General features: G+C 47.5%; 1 protein-coding gene across 2 annotated transcripts in view; it reads right to left on the bottom strand.

Annotated features, from left to right (window-relative positions):
- Positions 1 to 152: 152 nt before the first annotated feature.
- The window catches only part of TAOK3 (TAO kinase 3), a 61653-nt gene continuing 39049 nt past the window's right edge, over positions 153 to 22756 (bottom strand). The window contains exons 15-24 of one of the 2 annotated variants that reach the window (XM_062504057.1): positions 21863 to 21906; positions 21391 to 21440; positions 16400 to 16542; positions 8172 to 8408; positions 7282 to 7410; positions 6355 to 6558; positions 3509 to 3748; positions 2286 to 2498; positions 1741 to 1923; positions 153 to 1668 (exon numbers count right to left, since the gene is read on the bottom strand). In XM_062504057.1, coding sequence (XP_062360041.1) covers positions 1507 to 1668; positions 1741 to 1923; positions 2286 to 2498; positions 3509 to 3748; positions 6355 to 6558; positions 7282 to 7410; positions 8172 to 8408; positions 16400 to 16542; positions 21391 to 21440; positions 21863 to 21906 — 1605 coding nt within the window. In that variant the 3' untranslated portion in view covers positions 153 to 1506. The remainder of the gene's footprint in view (positions 1669 to 1740; positions 1924 to 2285; positions 2499 to 3508; positions 3749 to 6354; positions 6559 to 7281; positions 7411 to 8171; positions 8409 to 16399; positions 16543 to 21390; positions 21441 to 21862; positions 21907 to 22756) is intronic. The other variant, XM_062504058.1, reaches the window with a different exon arrangement.

The following is a 22756-nucleotide window of genomic DNA, read 5'->3' on the forward strand; positions in this document are numbered from 1 at the left end:
TGACCTAAAAGACTCCACTGTCAGGAAACCAAACCCTGAGGTTCCTGCAGCCCCAGGCTGGGGGACACCTGTGGAATGTGTCCCCTCCCCATCCCCACCTTGCACCTGTGCTGGGCCACGAGCCACCCCTCCCACAATGACACAGCCAGGCATTGTGATGAACACTTTTATTTACAAATATAATTAAAAGCTCTGACAGTTATTCATGCTCTTCCCTGGAACCTGAAAAATGTTTTTGTTGTTTTGTTGGTTTTTTTGTCCTTTTTTTTGTTGTTTTTTTTTTTTAAAGTGCATGCAAAAGAAGTAAAGCCTTTTTTTTTTCTCTTTTTATTATAAGAAAATACACAGTTTGAAAGTGTGAATAATGCAATATTTATGACCAAGATCATGGGGTTGGGGGTGGACTTGGGGGAGGAACAAAAAAACCAAAAAAACCCTGAAAAATCAAATAAAAGAAAAACTGAAAAGGGCTGGGATGATCTAACAGACAGTGTTGAGCTCCAGAACAGAACTGGAGAGTGGGGGGTGGCTGGAGCAGGAAGGGAGGGAGGGAAAGAAGTAAAAAAATTTTTTGATCAGAGAAACAGTTAAAATACAATATGAAAATAAGTAAAAGCTCTCCTTAAATTCCTTCTATACACAAAATACACGATTTGACAAAGCCCAATTTGTGCTACTGGGATCCTGTGGGCTCATTTAAGTGTATTCACATTCTCTGCGACAGCAGAAAATGATTTATGATACAATCAAGAATATGCCCAGGGGCTAGGGCTCATCCCTGCTGCCCCTGGCATGGTTCTCCTAAAAATCACCATGTCGTCACCCACCCCTCCCCACCCCCAAAAAAGTAATAATATGTCACCACTGATATGTACAGCACGATTAAGTTTTTTTCTGTAAAATGTATCAAATTTTTTTTCAATCTTTAATAAAATTTTTTTATTATTTAATTATTCCTGATGAATAAATACCAAAAAAATAAAAATAAAATAAAATTATGCAGCAGCTAGTTAAGGTAAGGCTGCGGATTCAGTCTCTCTCCCCCTGGGATCGTAGATATATTTTAATTATTAATATTTTTTTGCTTGTACTTTTCACTGATTGGTGGTAAAATGAGTGCTCAGAAGCAACATACATCCACTTGGTGGTTTTTTTTTATGTTTTTCTTTTTCTCCATTAAAATTGTCTCCAAAGTTTTCACTGAAACATTTTTAATCATTGCACAGAGACATCAATACTGTGACATACTATGGAAAAGACTGCCAGGAGCTGTCCTGCACCGGGACGTGACGGGGGAAAGGGGCCCCTGATGGATAAGAATATACAGGCACTGGTCCGACACGATGTCAGTAAGAGAGACAGAAAGAGAGAGAGCACGCCCGTCAACATGGGGAATGTTGGGTTTGCAAGTTTCATCCTTACTCCGTTTGCTTTTTGTGGTTTTTGTTGTTTTTTTTTTTTGTTGTTGGTTTTTTGTTTTTTTTTTAATGGCAAAGAAATTTAACCTCATCTATAGTCCTCCTTGGGATATTCTAATGTGACCAAATTCCCAAAGCCCATCCGCAGGCTCTCCATGTCAAACGTCTCGATCTCTCGCTCCTGCCTTTCCAACAGAAACTTGATCCTCTCGCTGCGTTCCTTCTGGAGGGCGGCGAGCTCCTCTTCGATCTGCAAGGAGCACAGTCAGCAGCCCCCAGCACAGCCCCCTGCCCCACGTCCCCAAACCCCCCTGACACCCACCTTCTGCTCCAGGTGTGCCCTGCGCAGCGACACCCGTTGCTCCAGCTTCTGGAGTTCCCTTTCGTGCTGTGCTTCTGTCTGCATCTTAATTTTGCTCTGGTACGCGTTGAGCAGCTCCATCTCCTGCTGGAGTTGCAGTCTCAGGGCTTGGCATTCTGCTTCTTGGGCCTCGTCCAGCCGGAGCTGTGAGAGCATTGGGAAAGCAACACTCAAACCCCCGCTGGGAATTCCTCTGCTCCCACACCAGTCACACACTGCTCCTTCTTCCCAAAGCCACTGGTGGTGGTGGCAGAGGGAGAAACCAGCAAAGGCTTCACGAGCAGCAGCTTCTCTTCTCCCACTGAGGCAGAGCCTCAGAAGATCCAATCCTAAATCTCAGCGTGCGAGAGGAGCAGGGGAATGACGTGTGCTCCGCAGGACATTTACTCCAAGAGGGAAAGTGCCACCCGATGTGTTACTTAAACAGTTTTTATAATTCAGTGGCTGGAGAAGTCCCCCCCAGGGTGCTGCCAGGCCCCCGAGCCCCCCGAGCCCCCTGCACGTACTGCCTGTGAGGCCATCATCTCGTTGATGCTCTGCTCGTACTGCTCGGCCAGGATGGCGAGCTTCCGTGTCTGCTCGTCCTTCAGGCTCTTCAGAATTGTCTTGTGCTCACTCTTTGGAGTTACTTCCAGCTGGTGATTCTTCAGTGCTTTGTACTGCTTAGTTTGCACTTTGCATGTGTCCTGGAATTGCTTTTTGATCTGCATTTCCATAGCCTGCCAAGGAAGGAACGACATGAAGAGCGCGAAGGGCTTTGGGAATGGAGAGGCTCTTGGTACATCCACGTGGGTGGGGTGATGGGAACCACAGCTCCCCGTGCGTGTTTCCCACAGGAATTCACCAGCAGCAGCAGCTCAGGCCCTGCTGCAGCCTGGCCAGGAGCAGCACCCACTCAATCCAGGGCACTTTCATCCTCTGCCCCTGCTTCCTGCACATCACCCAGCCCATCACCTGCCTCCCAAAACACATTTGCTTTTTCACAGCATCGCTCTTCCACTTGCACTAAGTGGAGCCTGCAGATCTGAGAACTAGCAAGGGTGGGATAGAGTGGCAGCAATATGCCTTCTCTCTGGTGACCAGTGGCCCCAGAGAATGGCTGGAGCGGTGTCAGGGAGGTTGAGATTGGGGATCAGGGAAAGGTTCTTCCCCCAGAGGGTGCAGGGCATAGCCCTGAGGCTGCCAGAGCTCCAGGAGTGTTTGGACACTGCTCCCAGGGATGCACAGGGTGGGACTGCTGGTGTGTCTGTGCAAGGCTGGGATTTGGACTGGATGATCCCTGTGGGGCCCTTCCAACTCGGGATATTCCATGGTTCTGTGACACTGGGAGGAAGAAGAGAGAGCAGCTCAGGGGTCTGTAACCACACTGGGGTGTGCATAGAGTTCAGCACTCACTCAGAGTGCTCTGTGGACTCCGAAAGCACCACCACCCCCTCTCCTCATCACTCTGAACTGACACCAGCAAGGGCCTGAACAGCACAGAGCTTGTCAGAAACAAGTTCTGTAAAACTTTGCTTAGGACTGGACTATTTTACCCAACAGCCTCAATGAGCACAGCACTTTAAAAACCCTCTGTGAGCTATCCCAGCCCACGACTTCCCTTATGCAGAGCTGCTCTGTGCGAAGGGAGGGGACGCAAGGGAGAGCACAGGGTGTGCGGAGCAGCGGTGCCACAGCACTGATGCTGCACGGAGGAGGCACGGACAGGAGGAAGAAAAGCTTGCAGCACCTTCAGGTTCTTTGGTTGCTGCCGGAGCTCCATGAAATGCTTCCTGTGCAGCTCCCGCTCGCGCCGCTTGTTGTACTCCAGCTGGTTCTCGAGCTCAGTCTGGTGCTGCAGCCGGATGAGGTCCATGCGCAGCTTCTGCAGCGTGTGCAGCTGCCGGTACTCCAGCTCCCGCGTGGACTCGTCGTGCCGGATCAGCATCGCGTGCTCCATCTCCTTCTGCGTCCGCTTCTTGTTCAGCTCCTGCCACACACACGCACAGCTGAGCGGGCAGCCCCGGCTGCGGGCTCCAGCTCACCAGCCTGAGGGTCCTGCTCGCTGCTCTGCACAACTGCAGGCACTGCACAGGGCACAGGGAAGCACAAACGCAGCAGCACCATGGGGATGCTAAGAGTGACCACCTAGTGACCGACTGACCGACCATCCATCCATCCCTCCCTCTGTCCATCCATCCATCCATCCATCCACCCACCCACCCATCCATCCACCCACCCATCCTTCCATCCATCCACTCCTTCCATCCACCCACCCATCCATCCACCCACCCATCCTTCCATCCATCCACTCCTTCCATCCATCCACCCATCCATCCATCCACTCCATCCATCCACCCACCCATCCATCCATCCACTCCTTCCATCCATCCACCCATCCATCCATCCACCCACCCATCCATCCATCCACTCCTTCCATCCATCCACCCATCCATCCATCCACTCCATCCATCCACCCACCCATCCATCCATCCACTCCTTCCATCCATCCATCCCTCCCTCCCTTGCTAATCTGGCAGCTCTGGGATGGCCCCAGCAGTCCCCAGCAGGTGGCACCAGGACCCCACACAAGCTCTCTGTGCCCGCAGAAACTCGCGGCATCTTTCAATGAACGCGTCCCAGGGTGCTCAGGCTCTAGTGACAGAATCGGGGCTCTTGTCTGGTTTAAATTCCCCTGTGTGTGCCCCTGAGCTCCCCCCATCACCTGCACTAGAAAGGCCAAAGCAGAGGTCAATGGCTCTAACACCACCTCAGGTGAGAAAATTAATTCTGCGGGTGGGATTTGGCCCCAGGTGCAGCACACGTTTAAAATGAAGCTGGAGCCTAAGGCTCAGAGGGTTTTGCAGTGTTCACCAAGAGCTCCTGCACAGGGTCTCCACAGTCTGGACAACCTTCCCCAAGCTACAAGGAAGGGGAAGACACCAGTTCCCTCCCTGATTACTGCACATATTTGTGTCTCAAGGTGTCAGCCGCATCCCTGCAGTGACTCCAGCTGTACCCCTTCACAGTGTTGGTGCATCCCTGATCCAGGCTCAGGTTACAGCCTCAGCGCTGTGCTCCGTGCTGCATCAGCCAGGGACTGGCTGCCCCACCCCACACTGTGCCCAGCCCAGTGCTGCCCCAGCCTGACGAGTTTCTGCAGCAGAAGCAAAAAAAAACGGAATTATTCTGAGCTGCTGCTCACATGTTGTAATCCTGTTGTAACGCTCAACAGGAGCACCTGCAAACTTCAGCCCCTGTGGCTGCTACACCTGGGACAGGTTTGAGTTGAGAGGACGGGGAAGGAAACAGGGCCAGGGCTTCCCTCTGTCCTCTTGGCCCAAAGAGTGTAGTATGTGTCTACATTTAAGCAAAACTCGACTCCTGACAGCTAAGTTTAAAAATTACATGTACTGGTGTGCCAAAATGATTTCCCACTGGCACAAAGCAGCTGGGGCACTGAGCAGGCAGGCAGGGAGCTGTGGCACATGTGCCTTCATCCCAGGATAGCTCAGCCAGCCTCTCCCAAGCCCTCTCCACACCTGATTTCAGTTCACACAGCCTAAACACACACAGTCATCCCACTTCCCTCAAACACTTTCCCATTTGCACAAAAACAACATCTGTGGTTAGTTAAAATATGGAAAACACATTTTGAAAGTGTTATTTACTTCAGGTAATCCAAGTAGTTAGTACTGGCACATTTGAATTAGTAAGGATGTAATTTTCAGGGAATAAAAACTCAGATTCTTCTGAAAATTAGGTCTCTCATAAGAGCTTAAATGTAGGAGTTCAGAGGTGTATTCCTGATTAAATTCCATGCTAGATAATTGAACTGTTCTCATCCCTGCCACAGAGCTGACATGCTGTCATAAGTGTGCTCAAATCTGAATTTTTGGAGTCTGTAATTTTCAGGGTGCCTGGGTTGAGCTATCTGGATCTCAGCAAAGCAGCTGAGCAGCCCCAGCTATATCTGGATGCAAGGGCAGCAAAGCTCTAAACAAGTACAAAATACACTGGAAGACCTGAGGGTAGCAGCACAACTGGAAATTTTTGACCACTCCTCACTCAGTTTTCACTAAAACACCCTCTTATCTGATAGTCTTTATCCAAAAATAACATCAGTGAGAAATTCAGATACTACAGCGATGGCCACAGGAAATCTCCAAGTGGAAACTCTTCTCCAAAGTGGTGTTTGACCACGGGCAGCCTTGAGACAAGGGGCAAAAACCAACGAGGGGAAGCAGGCTGTGAAAAGCTGCTCCTTGACAACCCATATCCCCATCCCACAGCTCTCCCTGGCCCTCCCCACAGCCCAAATTGGGGCAGGACCCCCAAACCCAACACTCAGGAGCTGGGATGAGGCATCAGGCCCATAGGAGGGGCCCACAGGGTGCCTCTGTCTGCAGTCAACACTGTTATCCCTCAACTCATCAAAGCACCCACAGCTGCATGGAAAACTATTCCCCAAACCTTTTTTTCTTACATTTTTCTCAGTTCTATTTAGCAGCTAGAAACATGAAGACCTAACTTCAGCCAAGGCACAAAGCTAAAGCAGTTAAAGAAATGCTGGCAGAGAAGTGAGGAGTGCCATACTTCCCGAATGTTCTGCTGCTCCATCTCGTGCCTCTTGATCATCGTTTTTCTCTTGAAGAAACGGCAGTTTTTGTCGTAGTAGAGTCTCTGCTGGCTGAGAAGCTGGGCCTCCTCTTCAGCCTGTGTGTGCTGCAGGTTCTCTTTGTGTTTGGATATCCTTTCCTGTTTCTCTTTCTTGGGCGTGCTGTGGTCCTCATTCATTTCCTGCAGGGTCAAAGCAGGGCTTCCCTTAGCACCGCAGTGACACAGGACTTGGGGGTCCTTCCTGGCTCCCCCTCTGCCATTCAGTTCATGAAAGGACACCAAACTCCTACTACAAAACCAACAGAACCAGATCTATCACCTGGCCATGCTCAGCCCTGCTGCCCCTACAGCTGTACCAGGACCCACAGCTAGAGCAGGAGAAAAAGTGGCCGTTGAGTTCTTTGGTATTCATTTTCTCACCTTTACCTTAGCAGCAAATTATCTTTGCAATGTGGTGGAGACACTACTTAAATAGTGCATTTTAGCACAGATAAGCTACATACCAAGTTACTTCTCTTCCTAATTTATGTAAGTGATCACAGGGCTTTTAGTCAAAGGACACTGAATGGCTGCTCTGATTACTTGGGAAAAAAAAAAAAAACAAGATGAGGAGAAAGGGGAAGAAGAACTCTCTGTGAAGTCCCATTTTCCCTCATCACCCTCGGTATCAGAGATTCTGCTCTACAGCAAATTGTTAAGGCACCTGTAGCTACCCTCACAAATAGTTCTGGAACTGCTGCCAGAGGCTCCCAGTTCCTGAAAATTTACTTGCTGAGAATCCAAATTTGCTTCCAAGCCTAACAGTATCCCTTAAACCCCTGGGTTGGCCCAGGGTTATCCAAACAAAAGACTGGTTCATGCCCATTCCACACCCCTTCATCCCCAAAACTGAGGGTTTCTTACCTCTTTAATCTTTTCCTTGCAAAGCTTGTATTGTTTCTTCTGACTTTCTAAAAAGGTCGCCAGGTCTTTCTTTTGCTGAGCCAAAATCTGTTGCTGGAATTTCTTTTCATCTGCTGCAGCTGCCTTTGCCTGGAATGTACAGAGAGGGGAAAAAATATCAGTAATAAAAGAAAGGTGAGTGAGCAGGTACAGAATCCAGCATAAATCAGTGTTGTGGTTTTTGGTCAGTCATTCTGGTGACATGGCTAGACAAAGCTACGAGCACTCAGCCACAGGAAAGCTGCTCACACAGAAAATGCTCACATGTCTGAGGGCCTCCTAGTGCTTGTCTCCCCACCAAAAGCAGCCCAGAGGCACAACCACACAGTTTATTATGTGGATTAACATGCTGGTTTTTAGACTGAGTGACAGCTTTGTCACCCCTCAGCTGAGGCAAAGCTCCCACCAAGGTCCCCACAGCCCCTTTTATGGAGCTGTGGCACTGGTGGATGCCAAGAGAGTGACCATCAGCCAGAAGGTGACTTGAGGCTGCTTCACCAGGGAGCACAAGGTCACATAATCACTGGCTTGGAAGAGACCTTTAAGATCATTGAGTCCAACCCATGTCCTAACACCTCAACTAAACCATGGCACCGAGTGCCACATGCAATCATTTTATAAACGCATCCAGGGATGGTGACCCCACCATGTCCCCGGGCAGACCATTCCAGTGCTTTATCACCTTTTCTGTAAAAAACTTTTTCCTAACACCCAACCTAAATTTCCCTTGGCAGAGCTTAAAACTGTATCCTCTTGTCCTTCACTCCAGACCATGGGAACTCCCACAGCCCCCCTTGGAGACCCGGATTCTCCTGTCCCTCAGATCACCAGGGACAGCTCCTTGCACTCACCTCCTTCTCCATCACAGCCACTTGCTTCTTGGCCAGCTTCTCCAGCTCAATGGACGAGTTGTTGGCATGTGTCTCCACCTCCTTCTGCAGCTTGAGGCGGTGCTCGTCCATCTCTGCCTTCAACTTGTTCTCCAGGGCGATCAGCTGCTTCTGGTGCTGGCGCCGCATCCGCTTATATCCTGACATCTGTTCCCGCAGCTCGTTCTCCTGCTCATGCTCATGGATCTGTCTTGTAACCTGGGTCAGGAACAGGGCAACAAGTGCTCCATGGCCTCGCTTCTCACACAAGCTGCTGCTGGCTGCTCACTGGAAGCCAGTCCTGCTCTGCTCTGAGGAATCAATGGGTTTTGGAGGTGCTGCTGTTCAAATTTACAAAGCCACGAGGTTTTTCTCTCCCAACTTTAAGCCTCAATCTTTTCCCGGGACTTTTATGTGTTTTCAGTGACACGGCAGAGAATGCCATATTACAAGTAAAGGAAAGGACAGGTTACTTATCACTGCAGGACACACTGGAGGAGATCTGGAAACAAAGGCGGCTGATGGACAACGTTCTTCAGACACAGGAGACAACTTTATTCAGTCACAGGACTCAGATCCTGAGGGTGGCATGGACCTCCAAGATGCAGCCAGAACCTCCTCCCCAAGCCACCCATACTTTCCTTCCTCCTTAAGTCACCCCCATGCCAATTCAATCCCTCAACATTTATTTTCTGCTACAAGGAGCCTCCTTCAAAATTTCCCCTTAAAATTCAAGATGACGGCAGACTGAGCTCATTCCTTCCCAGAATTGAAAGTTTTCTAACACGGGAACACTGTTCTGGAACTGTGTGCTCTTAACAAGATTGATCAGATGGTCTAAGCAGATTTTAAGCCCTGCTCAGCTGAAACAAACTCACAAGTTCCACATTCATTTCCATGCCCAAGTGTATCCATGTGAAAGAAGAAAAAAAAAAGCAACCCAACAGGCTGTGCCAAGAATGTTCATAGGAAAATGCAAATGGTGATGCTTCCATTTCAAAAGAAGAAAATGTGTCCAAGACTGGCTTTTATTTTTTTAAAGGCAGTCTCAGGAACTTCAGTCACAGAGATCTGCTGATCATTTATATGACCTGAGAACCAAAAACTTGGTACGTGTGTGGAACTGCAGTCCCTGATTCTGTGCAAGGGAACCTCTGTGAAGAGCTCAGTCCTTTGAAGGTGATCACTGAAGCTTTATGAACTAAGAGTCCCTCCTGCAGCCTGCAAGAGCCCAGCCTTCCTGATGGATTCCTCCACGGCAGCCCAAAAAAACTGGCCCCTACTTCAGCACTGCTGTCATTTGAAGGCAGCTCTGTGGAGATTTCTGAAGTTCAGACATAGGATGGGATAGGATGGGATAGACCTACAGACCTGGGAAGGCTCAGGTTCAACAGCAGAGCAGCTGCTTTAGGGAGCTGTCATCCCAGTGCATTTGCTGGCTCTGGGGCTGGGAGGTGACAGGAAGCAACGGCCAAATCAGAGCTCCAAAAATCAAAAGATGAACACTTAAGGTCACCCAAGGCACGCAGCAAGTGCCACCTGTCTTGGTTCAAATGACTCCCAACACTTGGGAGGAGTGTGAACAGGAATGTAGGAAGAGCCTCCCAAAGACTGCAAAGGAACCAAAAAAACCCAGCCTGACCACAGCACTGTCAGACTCAAGGCTGATCAGTGAGGCTGAGTATCCACCACGAGGTGATGATGGACAAACCACTTCCCTCCTACAAGAAACTTCAGAATGTCATTTTGGAGTAGGCTGGATTAAATACACTTACACCTCAGCAACTGGTATAACAGAGCAGCCTGTAAATGCTTGAGACCCAAAGAGATCTAGGGCAGCCACCAGGAGTATGTGGGATTGTAGCAATGACCACAGAAACACAAAGACTGTGTGAGTCCTGTGTTCCGCTACAGTTCAAAAAGTTTTTGGTTTTTCCAAGAGTACCATGGATAGCCACACTTTGAAGAAGTTGGGAAGTGTTTGTAGGAAATTGCACATTTCAGTCAAGTTCAGCAAGAATAAGATCTCTGCCAGAAGCTTCCAGGTAAGGAAAATTTCTCTGAGAATCCAAATTAATGATAAGAGCCAGATGCCAGGTAAGACAGGCAGACCCCCAACACTTCACATGTTTTCATGACATTGACAATGTTCAGTGACATCCAGCTGGGAGAGAACTGCCTTGGTCAGGCACTTGAAGAGAAATGGAGATCTGGGAGCTTCCAGCAGTATAAGATCTTTCTGGATGTGCTATTTTTGGGGCCCGGCCCTTTTGTGAGCAATGGGATGTTCTGCACGGCACACTCCGTTCCCAGACCTTGGCAGAACAAAGCAAACAGCAAGAGCCTAAGAAAAAATGGATCTAAGGATCCTCCAGCAACTTTGCCAGTCTCCTTTGGTCTGATCTCAAATGAGATGTAGAATGTGCACTTGTTTTATTCACAGCAAAACTCCTGAACTTTTATGCTTGTTTTTTTCCCCTACTCCTCTGTACCCCATTTCCAATTTTGCTCAGCTTTATCATGACAAGAATTCCATCTTGGAAAGATTACCTATGAAATCTAGGAAATTTATCCCTAACAACAGGATGCAATTGCTAATTACAAGCCTAGCTGATAAAGTCTTCCAGTCACAACAGAAGATCAAGACATTCACAAGTCAGAAGAAAACAAAAGCAGTGTCTCATCCTAAAGATGAGTGAGGAGAGCAGCAGACTTGATGGACACCTCATGGATTTAATGTCTGTGTTCAGCAAGCCCATGATAAAGAGTTCATTTATCACCATAACCTCCAGTCAAGTCCAACATTCCTGAGGACAGTCCTCAAAGACAAAGTCTACACATGGTGACCTCAAGGAAGGGAGAATGTGGAAGAACTGAACATTGACTGAACCTGCCCAGTTCAGTACCAGAGAGGTCCTTCAGAGTATGAATGAATAAAGGATTATGGTTTTAAAGATTAAGCCCCTAAGGAATGAACAGCTCCAGCAACCATTTTAACAAGAAAATTTGCAGATGTTTCAGTAGTCACCTTTCTGATGTACTTAGACAAAGACTCTTGGAACTCTATGTACAATTTGGAATATCCTAAGTGGGAAGGGCCCCACAGGATCATCCAGCCCAACCCCTGTCCCTGCACAGACACCCCAGCAATCCCACCCTGTGCATCCCTGGGAGCAGTGTCCCAATGCTCCTGGAGCTCTGGCAGCCTCGGGGCCGTGCCCGTTCCCTGGGGAGCCTGGGCAGTGCCCAGCACCCTCTGGGGAAGAACCTTTCCTGAAATCCATCTTAAACCTCCCCTGACCCAGCTCCAGCTCTTCCTTGGGTCCTGTCCCTGGTCACACAGAGATACTGGAGCTCAATAGCTTTTCTTCTCAGGAAGAAGTCCACAAACATAACCCCACAGATTATCATGAGGCAAAAGTTGGTAACTACAGAATTTGCTCTCCACGTAACCAGGAAATGTCAGGATCTTTCACACCAGAAAGCTACAGTTTCCTGGAGCTCTCCCTGCAGCACACAACTATCAACCAGCTCATCAGGAGAACAAAAAACCTGTATAAATCAGAACAGCTTTTATTAAGGTATGACATCTTCTCAGTTTCTTATCTCTCTGCATCTTTGGCACACACACAGAACTGAGAACAGAGATGTCTTTTCCAACCTACTCCCACAGGCAGTTCATTTACCATAAAATCCAAACTTTCTTTCACCCCTCCAAGATTTTAGCTTTATGCAAGGAAGTTGAGCTCACAGCTTCTCCTCCAAACCAGCAGCTGTTTAGAGTTCCCTTTTCTACGCTGTTTATCCAAAATACTGCACCCCCTCCTAAAGGACAGGAATTCTCACCTCTTGATAACCAAAATTCCAAGCTCCTCTCTGCTGGAGGAAGCAGAACTCTGAGCAAAACACTGCCAGCTGCTTCTCACAACAAGGGGAGATGAGAAAGAACAAGCCCAAAATTTTAGAGGGAAGGTCTACAAAGGCAGCAGCCAGATGAGTCCATTGGGGGAAACTCAACCCTCGAATAAAACACAAATGCTTCAGCAGAAGAGGGTGCAAGGGAACAGCTCCATGTGAAGGTACATGCTTCTGGAGTCAGGCTGCCCTGGTGCCATTTTCCTGGGCACACCCAGGGAATCCTGCTCACATGGACACAGACACTTGACTCTGCAGGCCCCAGATGAGATCACATTGTTCTTTTGCTGGCATTTGAATTTCAAAGACAACACCAAAGCCTGTGATAGAATCCTCACTGATCTTTCTATGAGATGTCACAGATACAAGGGAGGAATTCTTCCCTGTGAGGGTGGGCAGGCCCTGGCACAGGGTGCCCAGAGAAGCTGTGGCTGTCCCTGGTTCCCTGGCAGTCCAAGGCCAGGCTGGACAGGGCTTGGAGCAACCTGGGATAGTGGGAGGTGTCCCTGCCCAAGGCAAGGGGTAGAATGAAATGAGCTTTAAGATCCTTTCCAACCCAACCCATTCTGGGATTTTGTGAAGATATAACTACTTGATCATTGCCTTTGAAAACTGTAAAAGCAACTGTTGAGGAGATGCACGAGGCAGGGGGGACCTAAGGGGTCAAGCTTGAAAGACACCCAGAAGTGCAGACCAATGCATCTCTAGAGAGATTTCAAGAAACACCTTTCATTGAAAACCTAGAGAGGTGTAGCCTCATCAACACGCAGAATCTCTGCCCTTCTTTTCAAACAACAGCTTGCTGAGCTTCAAGAGATTTCTGGTTGTAACTTTTAATTTATGGATCACTGATAATCTGTGAAATAATATGGAGATATAGGTACCTGGTCTCCATTTCAGATGGCAACTTTTACTCCAACAGCAGAAACATGCAGGGTATTTTCCACCACTGTTCCAAGTAAGTGATGGTTACTGTTATCCAAAACTGATTAAAAACAAAAGTGTTCCAGGAAAAAATGACTACTAAAATTGCTAACTGAATTATGACTGAAGTTAAGCTCCTTCTTTCTTACCTACATTTGCTCATTTTCATTTTTTTCTTCAATCTGAGCAATATTAAAAGCACTACTGCAAGACTCAAAAGGGGATATCCACAGCCTGTTTCTTTGTGGATAGTTCATTTGACTATTTTCTCTGGAGCTCTGTCCAGTTTCCTTCATATTCACATGATGCTTTTGCAGAGTAACAGGGCAAGGGAATCACTCTTCAAACCACTGGGTCACCTGGAGTGTTCAGATGTCTAATGTAAGTTCCTCTGTGACCTCTGCACTCCCTGAAACCACTTCAGCTTGTTTTTGGAAAGAGATCCAACCTATAGGTTGGATTATTTTTAGGAATGCCAGTTTTACCACTATCTGCAATATCTTGAGCTATGGGGAGAAGAGCAAGGACTTGAGAGCCCTAGACCCTGGACTGCACCAGCAGGAACAGCTGTGGAGTGACCAGCCCCAGACTTGGTGCTTTTCTTCTAAAAACACCGCCCTGGTCTCACGTTCAAATGCCATAAAAGGAAGTTTTTACACCCCAGTATCACCTCATATTATTGAATTTGGGGCCAGAAGCCCAGTTTTTGATTCTCTGCAATACAGGCCACCTTATGCTCCCAACTGCACAACCTTTCTGTGCCCAGGCAGATGTTCCCAGCTGCTGAGAAATGGGCAGCAGCCAGGATGTAAGGAACCACCAAAGCTTGCTGGTTTGCTTGTTCACAACCACTGAGCACCCATTCACACAGGAAAAATCTTTTCCAGCTGCCACTGAAAGAGTAAATTAACATGGAGAGATGAATAAAGCCTGAATTTCTGGATTTGCACTCCAAATTCCAGGCATGTTCAGCTCCATGACTAACCTTGCCTTCCCCACAAATACTGGACAGGGAATCAGGAAGAAGTTCTCCCTTGGCCAGAGGAACAGCAGCATCCAGCACCTCTCCCCACTGACATCACCCAGGCACTGAACAGTGACAGAGATAAAAAGTGCTCCAACACAAGCACTGGCACCCAGATTCTGTGCAATGGGTTTAAACTTTTTTTTTTTTTTTCCCAATAGATTTCCATTTTGGAACATGAAGAGGTGATGGACACATGAATGGAAGATCATTAAAGGGAAAGCTCATCACCATGAAATATTTCTGTGGCAAACACAGGGATAGTTCTGCCCCAGCACACAAGCTCAGGTGGTGTGTTGGGAACTTCCCTCTAAACTGGGAAGGGGAGATGTGTGTGTATGATGGGGACAACAGAGCATGTTCCACAGAAAACCCAAAAAGGAGAAGCTCTCCAAAAGGCTTTCCATCTTCCTCACCCGCAATTAACTTTATCATTCTCATCTCTTGGTCACTGAAGCAGAGAGATTCAGCAAATCCAGATGAGTAAGGAATTAAGGCAGATACAATCCCAGCCCCGCAGGAGGCTGCCATGGGATTTTGGAGTGACCTTGGGGTATCAGTCATCTTCACCAGAGCTCAGGGATCTGGGAATACCTCACAGCCCATATTTTCATTATCTCCCAAAGGGGCCTGGCCATGCAATCCCTTCAAGCCACCAAAGTAGCCCAGGGCTGACATTTCCAAGGAAGACAGAAGTTCTGGGCTCTGCTGCTGAAGGCAGGCCACAAGGTGCAGCAGATTTGCACAGGGAGTAAAAGAACATGAATGTATTCATCACACATATCAATTTATCAATGAAATTGTATGTCTGGAGTATGATACATGAGTCATTCATCATCTCTGCCCTCCAGCCAACCTAACTGGGTCCTACTTTTATCTGCTCAGTGCAGGCAGTAGAAGAGCCGGCACTACACTAGGTGCAAACACACACACATACACAAAAAAGGGAAAAATTCCCAGGGCAGAGGGTCTCCAGGAGAGCAGGGATTCTGCCCCTGTCAGGTGTGCTGCATGAAGTCCTTTAAACACACACATTTCTAGGTCACTCTAAACTGGGAGGAACAGGGTACACCAGCCTGGGGGGCACTCAGGGTATGGGTACCAGAAATACACCTGCAACAGATGGGATTCAGATGCTCCCAGGAAGCATCTGGGCAGAAGCCTGAAAGCCCCAGCATCGTTTTAGATTTTAACAGCAGCAACAATCACACAGAAGAATGTGGGCTGCTGGCACCGCTGCTGCAGCTTCCCTCCAGTCACAGCCTTTAGCTGTGGTCACACACACACACACACACACACACACACACACCCCGTGTCTTGTGCATGCAGGAACGGGAAGCAATTCTGGGGATGCAGAAATGGTGGTCTGGAAGGAGAACCCCCATGGTGGAGGCAGCAGAAAGCGGGAAGGGGAGGGCTCGCTGGTGTAATTTCGGGGTTGGTCCAAGATGATGTCATAGCACTGAGCAAGTGCCATGGCCAAACCGTGGGGACTTCTCTAATGCTTCCCGTCCATCTGACCTCTAATACCAGCGGGCTAAAATATTTAACAGGACATTCATTTTCCTTCTGAAGGGCCATTTTTCATTGCTTTCCCTGGAAAAGGCTGCTCCCACCCGGGTGGATGCGGGGTGGGGGAGGCGGCACACAACTAACTCTTCCGGCACACACCCCTTCCCTACTACAAAGGCATCCACAGCAATCACATTTGCAATAGTACAAATCTTGATGGATTCATCCCATCCCCCTCCCCTTTGTAAGCCCACAGCCCGCTGTAAGCCCTCTATCTCTCTCTCTCCCTTATCGCAGCCCAGCAATCCTTCCAAGGGATCAGGCTGGAAAATGCAGTCACGGTACACTCGCTTGAAATAAATGAATGAATGGGAAAAAAAAAAACCAAACAAACAAAAAAAAAAACCCACCAAAAAAAAGCCAGGCACCAGCTCAGGGCGGGCAGCAGCAATCTTATTGTTCCCAAACCCATCTGCATCTGCATCTCCACGGCGTTCCAGCAGCTCTCACACACCTCACACACACTTTATCCACATGCAGATAAATATATTAACAAAAGGGACAGGTGGGAAATGGAGGGGGGGGGAGGGGGAACGAGATGATATTAACTTCACCCAGAAAGGTGGGTTATCTCACGCTGGAAACGCACAGAGAAATTAAAACATATTTCACATTTACATTTCACACACAGAGGTAAAATCTCTTTCAGTGCAATATCCAGTTGCTATGCCAACAGCACCAACAGCACGGGAGGTGATGGCAGCGAGGGGCTGCGAGCGGGGTGGGATGGGGTGGGGTGGGATAGGACAGGATGGGGTGGGATGGGGGCTCTTACCAAAGATGCTGATTTGATTGTGGCAAAGCGCTCTCGGTTCCGGTAGTGGAGGGCCTGATTCTGCACTGACTGGGTAGGCCGCACCTCAGGCCTGCGATCCCTGTGGCCCACCTCATCCCTTATAAATACATGATCCTGCAGAAATGGATAAAAACAAGGAGAAAGTCCGGCTGTGCTCTTCCCGCGGCGGCTGCCTCTCTCTCACCCCTCTGTCTGCACAAGCGCGGCTGTAGGAGAGGCATAGTTCAGCTCTCTGCTTAGCCCCGGCAGCTCCCACCGTACAAAATGAATAAGCAACACATTGCAGCTCGGCTCCGCACGTCAGCTGATCGCTAGCAGGATGCCTCCGAATCCCTGGATCAGGCTGCCTTTTTTTTTTTTTTTTTTTTTTTTTAATCTCCCCTTTTTTTTTTTTTTTTTAAACCTCCAGTATTACATATGTGCCAGAGAAAAGCGAGCCGGGAGCAGAAAGCAGAGCAGGGCGATCGGAGTCCTCGGGAAGGTCGGGTTCAAGCACTGCAACCCAGCGATCCTGGTGAAAACGTGATTCCCATGTCTAGGCACCGAGATCCTGTTCCCTTTTAACACCACAGCAACATCCTGCCTCATTCCCTTTGCCGAGCGGTGTGTCCTCGATAGGGTTTCTTTGTCCCTCGTTTGCTATCTGCTGTGGAGGACGAGCATCCTGCCTAAATCCACAGCAGGCTGGAGAGGACCAGGAAAACCTCCGTGACCACTCAGGGATCCTGCTTTCCAGTCATGATCCTGCACAGTTCTAGCACTTTCTCTCCACAGCCCACAAAGGATTTTTTTTTTTTTCCTTTTTAAAGCAACAGCTCCCAGGTTTTAGCAGGAATGGCTCCCTGTGCAACTTCCCTCCTGCTCCCTGGTAGGGCTTTGCCAGGAGCAGCTGAGCCTTTCCCAAATGGCCTGGGCAAATTTGGGAGAGGAACAAAGCTCCAGGAGAAACCCTCCTCAGAAAGGCCAGCAAAAAACCACACCACCACGATTTTCCCAACTGGAATAGTGACTGCCAAAAGTCAGCACACCTGCAGGCTGCACATTGGGAATAGAGCAGCCTTTGGACACCCGGCACAGCCCAGCAGCCTTGGCTCTGCAGGGCCACACTGTCACCCACCACAGTGTCATGACTCCCATCCTCAACCTCCAGCTCCTAAAGCCTCACAGGAAGACTGAGATTCTTCCTGAATTAAATCAAGTTTCCAGTTCTCTGGGGTGCAAAATGAAAGGCTGCCAGTGCCTAGAAATCCCTGGCAGGGAAGAGCTGCCCCCATGAGCAGGAGCAGCTCCGCCACCCTGCCATGTCCCAGCAGACACCAGGAAGGTCAGAGAGCCCCATAGAGAGCAGCCACCATGGTTGCTGCTGGCATCTCCATCAGGACACTGCTGCCATCCCCATGCTCCTTTCCCACCCTACAGACACCTGGTTTTCCCCTCTGCTGGCCTCCATTTCCAGCTGCTTCTCACTCAGACCCACACACGTTCAGCCCTTTTCAATAGGATTCTAGAAATGAGTTCAAGCCAAAGCCAATTAGGGGTAGAAATGCTGATAGAAAGAGCTGAACACCACATTGATTTAAAGTGCTTTAACCCCAAAACCTTTCCTTATCCTTCCTTTTGAGTGTTCCCAGTCCAAGCTCACCTTTCCCTTGCCTTTGCACAGCCCCAAGGCCACCACAGAGCCAAGTCTGCACCAGCTCCTCCACACCCACACAAGGGACACAGAATGAGACAAAACAGCTAAAAAGGACACTCCTCCATAGAGATATGGAGTGCCACAAAAAGTCACAGTTTCATTTTATATTGGTCATCCTTATACCAGGCATTTGTTGCACTATCAGACAGGAAAGGCAGGGAGACCACAAGAGAAATCACTGAGAATTGGGCTGATCCCAGATTTCCAACCTGTGCACGTTCCTGAGAAAGGCACACGTGAGGCTCTACAACAGTCATCCCCAAAAAATCCTGATTAAACATTTGAAGTCCAACAGCATCACTTAGTTTAACCAGACTCACTGCCTCACCAGATGGATCTCAAGCCCTGTAGTGAAGATCTCCACCAGACTCACCCACCTGAAGCACAGAGGAAACAACAGCACACAGGAGCCACCAGTGCTGTACTCCTGCCATGAAATGAAGGTAGGGACAGGACAAATGTCACCCCGGTCACACACAGAGCCTGCAGCAGCACCTGAGAGTGCACAGGGCTCCCAAGACCTGCTAAGCAATAACTCAATCCCTGCATCATCTTCCTTCTCTCCATTATGTTGGTATGCAGGGGCAATGGGAAATATTAAATCCAGAGAAGCTGTAAATCACTGTAAAAAACCCCAACTTTTTAAACGGGCATTCAGCTTTTCAGGATGCTCCAGAACACCACCTAAAATAACACGTTTAAGTTGCAGCTGCTTTTTATGCTGGAAAATTAATCTGTGATTTACTTTTCGTTATCTAAGAGGTGGATTTTTGGAGGGCAGAGTGTCACCCTGGCCTTGTTTTATGTGATCTCAGGTAACCTCAGTGCACATGAGACGCTTAGAGCAGAATTAAATTGCCCTTCAGGAATGTTTAATTAACCACATTCTGCATTTCAAACTCAGCTGGGCAAGGAATGGGAAAATTCCTTTGCAACTGAGCAAGCCAAAGAACCAATTTCAAGGGGACAAAAAAACCTCAGTGGTTGTCTTTGGCATCCCTTAATCTGGGATCTGAGCATTCTGCCCCCACCAACTCTCAGCTAAGCCCAGGGAACCTTCACAGGCACAACATTTTATTGGAAAAGCTGTCCCACTAACAAAAGTAAAAACATTTGGCATGAAGAGTTACCAAAACTAACAGGTTCCACAGAACCAAATCTAACAGCTGCCCCAGGGGCAGCTGCTAAGAGAAATAAACCTATGAGTAGCCACATCTCCACCACCTTCCTCCGATGAGGTGACAGATGGCAAAGACAAATAACTCCCTACAAAACCAGAAAAACAGAATTTTGCTACTTTTATTTGAAAACAAATTCTTCTTCTCCCAAAAACTTGCTAAGAGACTCTGCAGTCGCAACTGTTGGCACAGACAAGGAAATTTTGTTTCCAACTTGTAGCTTCAGATGTGTGGGAAACAAAGATCCAAAACTGGCACTTCAGCATAAGGCACCCAGTAAGTAAAATCTGACTGAAAGCACCCCAGAAACTCATCAAGTTTGGGTCAGGGTACCTCTCAGCCCCAAATTGGCATTTCAAATCCAAATTTGTTTTTAAAGTAATGCATCTTCTGTATACACTTCATTTTCCACCTGTTTTCTGTGATTTTTTGCAATATTTGCCTTAAGGAGGCAACTTGGGGCATGCTCAGCTCACAACCCACTCATTAAAATATTTTTATTCAGGGCCAACAATCCAGAATCTTCAACTTCCTACTCAAAGAAATAATTTGTCCTCCTGACTATATCATCCACATAAACAGTTTTGAGGTTGATCAAAACAAAGGGAAGGATTTGGCTGGGACATTGCCAGGACAAAACCCTTCTCAAATATTCCCACAGCATTCTCTGACCAGATCTGGTGGAGCTTCCAGTACCTCAAGTGGTGCTTCCAGCTGGATCTGAGTGGCTGCTCCTGGTGTATTGTCCAAGCACCTCACAAGAAGTTTGTATCAAACCAAGAGTTCAAAACACACTACAGAGTGGACTTTGCTCCAATTCCCATCCCAGTTCTACCGCACACTGTCTTTTCATCTTTCTCCTCACTGCAAAAAGGCCTTTACCATCTAAATTCTGCCCAGCCCAAAGTTGGGAAATCTCCACTTTCTCCTCAGGAGGAGCACCCCCTTTCACACTGGGGTTTTTGGCTATGCACACCAAATAAAACCTCCACAGACACAGGAGGACTCATTAACTGCAAGGGCTGCCAGTCTCCTACACAAACAGGAAAGGCAATTTCCAAGCCACTCTAAGGACTTCTATGGAATTGCAGCAAATCTCTGCTTTCCAGGAATTTAAAGAGCAAGGAAAACAGTGTGGCACTGTTTGTCCTAACACACTGCATTAAGTGCCTCTATAATTGATAGACTTTTAAGCTCTCTCCATGCACAAAATTCCCCACAAATGCTGAAATTAATTGGAGCAGCAACAGGAGATGCACACTGGTTAATTGATAGGATCTGGGAAGTCACTCAAGTTGCAGCAGTTATTGCAAAGGTACTTTATTATTACAGACACTGGGCAAGAATTTCTGATGATCAACTACAAACATCCTCTTTTCCATCTTTTTGCTATAAACCAGATCTTATTAACAGGATTTCCCTGACATTTTACTGCCCAAGTTTCAGAAAACACTGATAATTTTAAGATTGAAGCAAGAAACAACAACATCTGAATACTGCAGATAAAAAAAACAGTATTGTACTGGATTTTTGTTTAGATTAAAAGATTACAATATATTATTATAATTTTGTGGAAATCAAATAATAATAGATTCATTAAGGACAATGAAATAATATTTCTGGGAAGCCACCTGTGCCCACACTGCCATTTACCAGCAGCTGAACAAAACAGGTGCCAAAACATCTCTGATGCAACAGCTGATGCCTATACTCACTTTATTGTCTTACTCTGGGAGCCAAAAATATTTATCCTCATTTTTAAGATGAATTAATTGATATTTATCTGATTTTAAAATCTGGGTTATGTGTCTTTGAAGCACAATGTATTTGGAGCTTAACTCCCTGCCCATTTTGTCATTTTTAGGGGCTCTTGGATACAATTGGATTTGTATCCGAGCTGTCACTTAACTCTTCAGCTCTCAACCTGTGCAGCTGAAGAACTCCTGAAGGGAGATGGATGTGAAAATGCGTATCCCATAGGCAAGATGATCCTTGGATGGAGTAGCAGAGTTATTTATTGTATTCAGAAAAGACCCACAGTTCTTACACTGAACATACTGAGATGTACATGGAGGAGCTCACCAACCTGCAACCAGGGCAGAAGGGCAAGGAAAACTTCCTCATGCAAGCTAGACATCTGAACTTCCTGAAAAGAATATGCTGGTGATTAAGGTGTCCTCCTGAGGGAGCAGGGTTTGATCCCAAGGATGGGCTTCCTGCCTGAGTAGCTCATATGATCACCATTTTTTTCCTCCCTGGAGTTCAGGACACAGCTATAAACTAAATAACACAAAAAGCTCCACATTCAATTATGGCTTGTTATTATTTCTAATATTTTACTCCCATTCAGTGATTTTTCTTCCAGCCTAACTGGTGTACTCTGACAGGTAGGAGTCAGTTCTAAGCACAAGTTTAAAACCATGGAGCTCTGCTCTTGTTTGTGTTGTGGCTGTGCCTGTTTTCCACAGAGGATTCATCCTAAATGCAGCAAACCCCAAGCACCTTGCCTGCCATGAACTAACATAGCCAGTGACAATTAACCAGATCAGAACAGGTCATTTCACTTACCCTGTGACCACAAAACATTTTTTGAAGTTACAGCCAACTAGCAGCTGTTAAAAAAAAGAAAGAGAATGAGTTGTTTATAAGTGCTTTTACTCCACCAGCCTCCTCCCTAAGCCTCAGCTTCGCTGGTCATGGGACAGATGCCTGGAGTGCTCCTTGGAGATGCCTGAGGCTTCTCCCAGCCAAGCACTACACAGGGATGGGCTGCTCCTCATTCCCTCCAGGCCAAGGCCACCCCAGCCTGGCTCTCCACACCTGGCAGCAGCTGGAAGCACTGAAGGCTGAGAACTGCATCTCACAGCACCACAGACTCCTCCATCCCGCATTTTACTGTACGTGACATTCTGGGGCTATGGCCCAAAACACCAAAGGGCCTCTGACACTTTACATCTTTGAGCCATAGAAAATACCAACACTCCAGGCCATTTTTGCCATCTTGGACCCCTTCCACAATCTGGAGGTTGTTAATTAACACATTTGTGGAACACCACAATTGTACACAACACTTTTGACTTCACCCATGTCAAAACCATCTTGTGCCCCTATACCCAAAAAATGCCAGTTATGTTCATCAGTATTTTCTTTTTAGCCTTTAAAGGCTGATTAAATGCAAAACAAGAGCTTTAATTAAACTTGAACCTCAGGTTCTTCTCACTGGGTTTATGAGGGGCTCAGAGTGATACCCAAAACTCAGCTTCATCCCAGTTTCCAGAAACACAGTTAAAGCACAAACTGAAATCCTGGCAGAACAAGGAACTTCACCTTGAAAATAAAGTGGTATGTATGTGGATATAAACCCCCCTGAAATGTCCAGCTCCAATTTTAGTCTCTTCACATATATTAATACATGCAGGAAACAGTTTTCCATTTAAAATTGCATTCCCCAAAGTAAAAGAG

The sequence above is a fragment of the Cinclus cinclus genome, chromosome 17, assembly GCF_963662255.1.
Source record: "Cinclus cinclus chromosome 17, bCinCin1.1, whole genome shotgun sequence".
Taxonomy (NCBI): domain Eukaryota; kingdom Metazoa; phylum Chordata; class Aves; order Passeriformes; family Cinclidae; genus Cinclus; species Cinclus cinclus.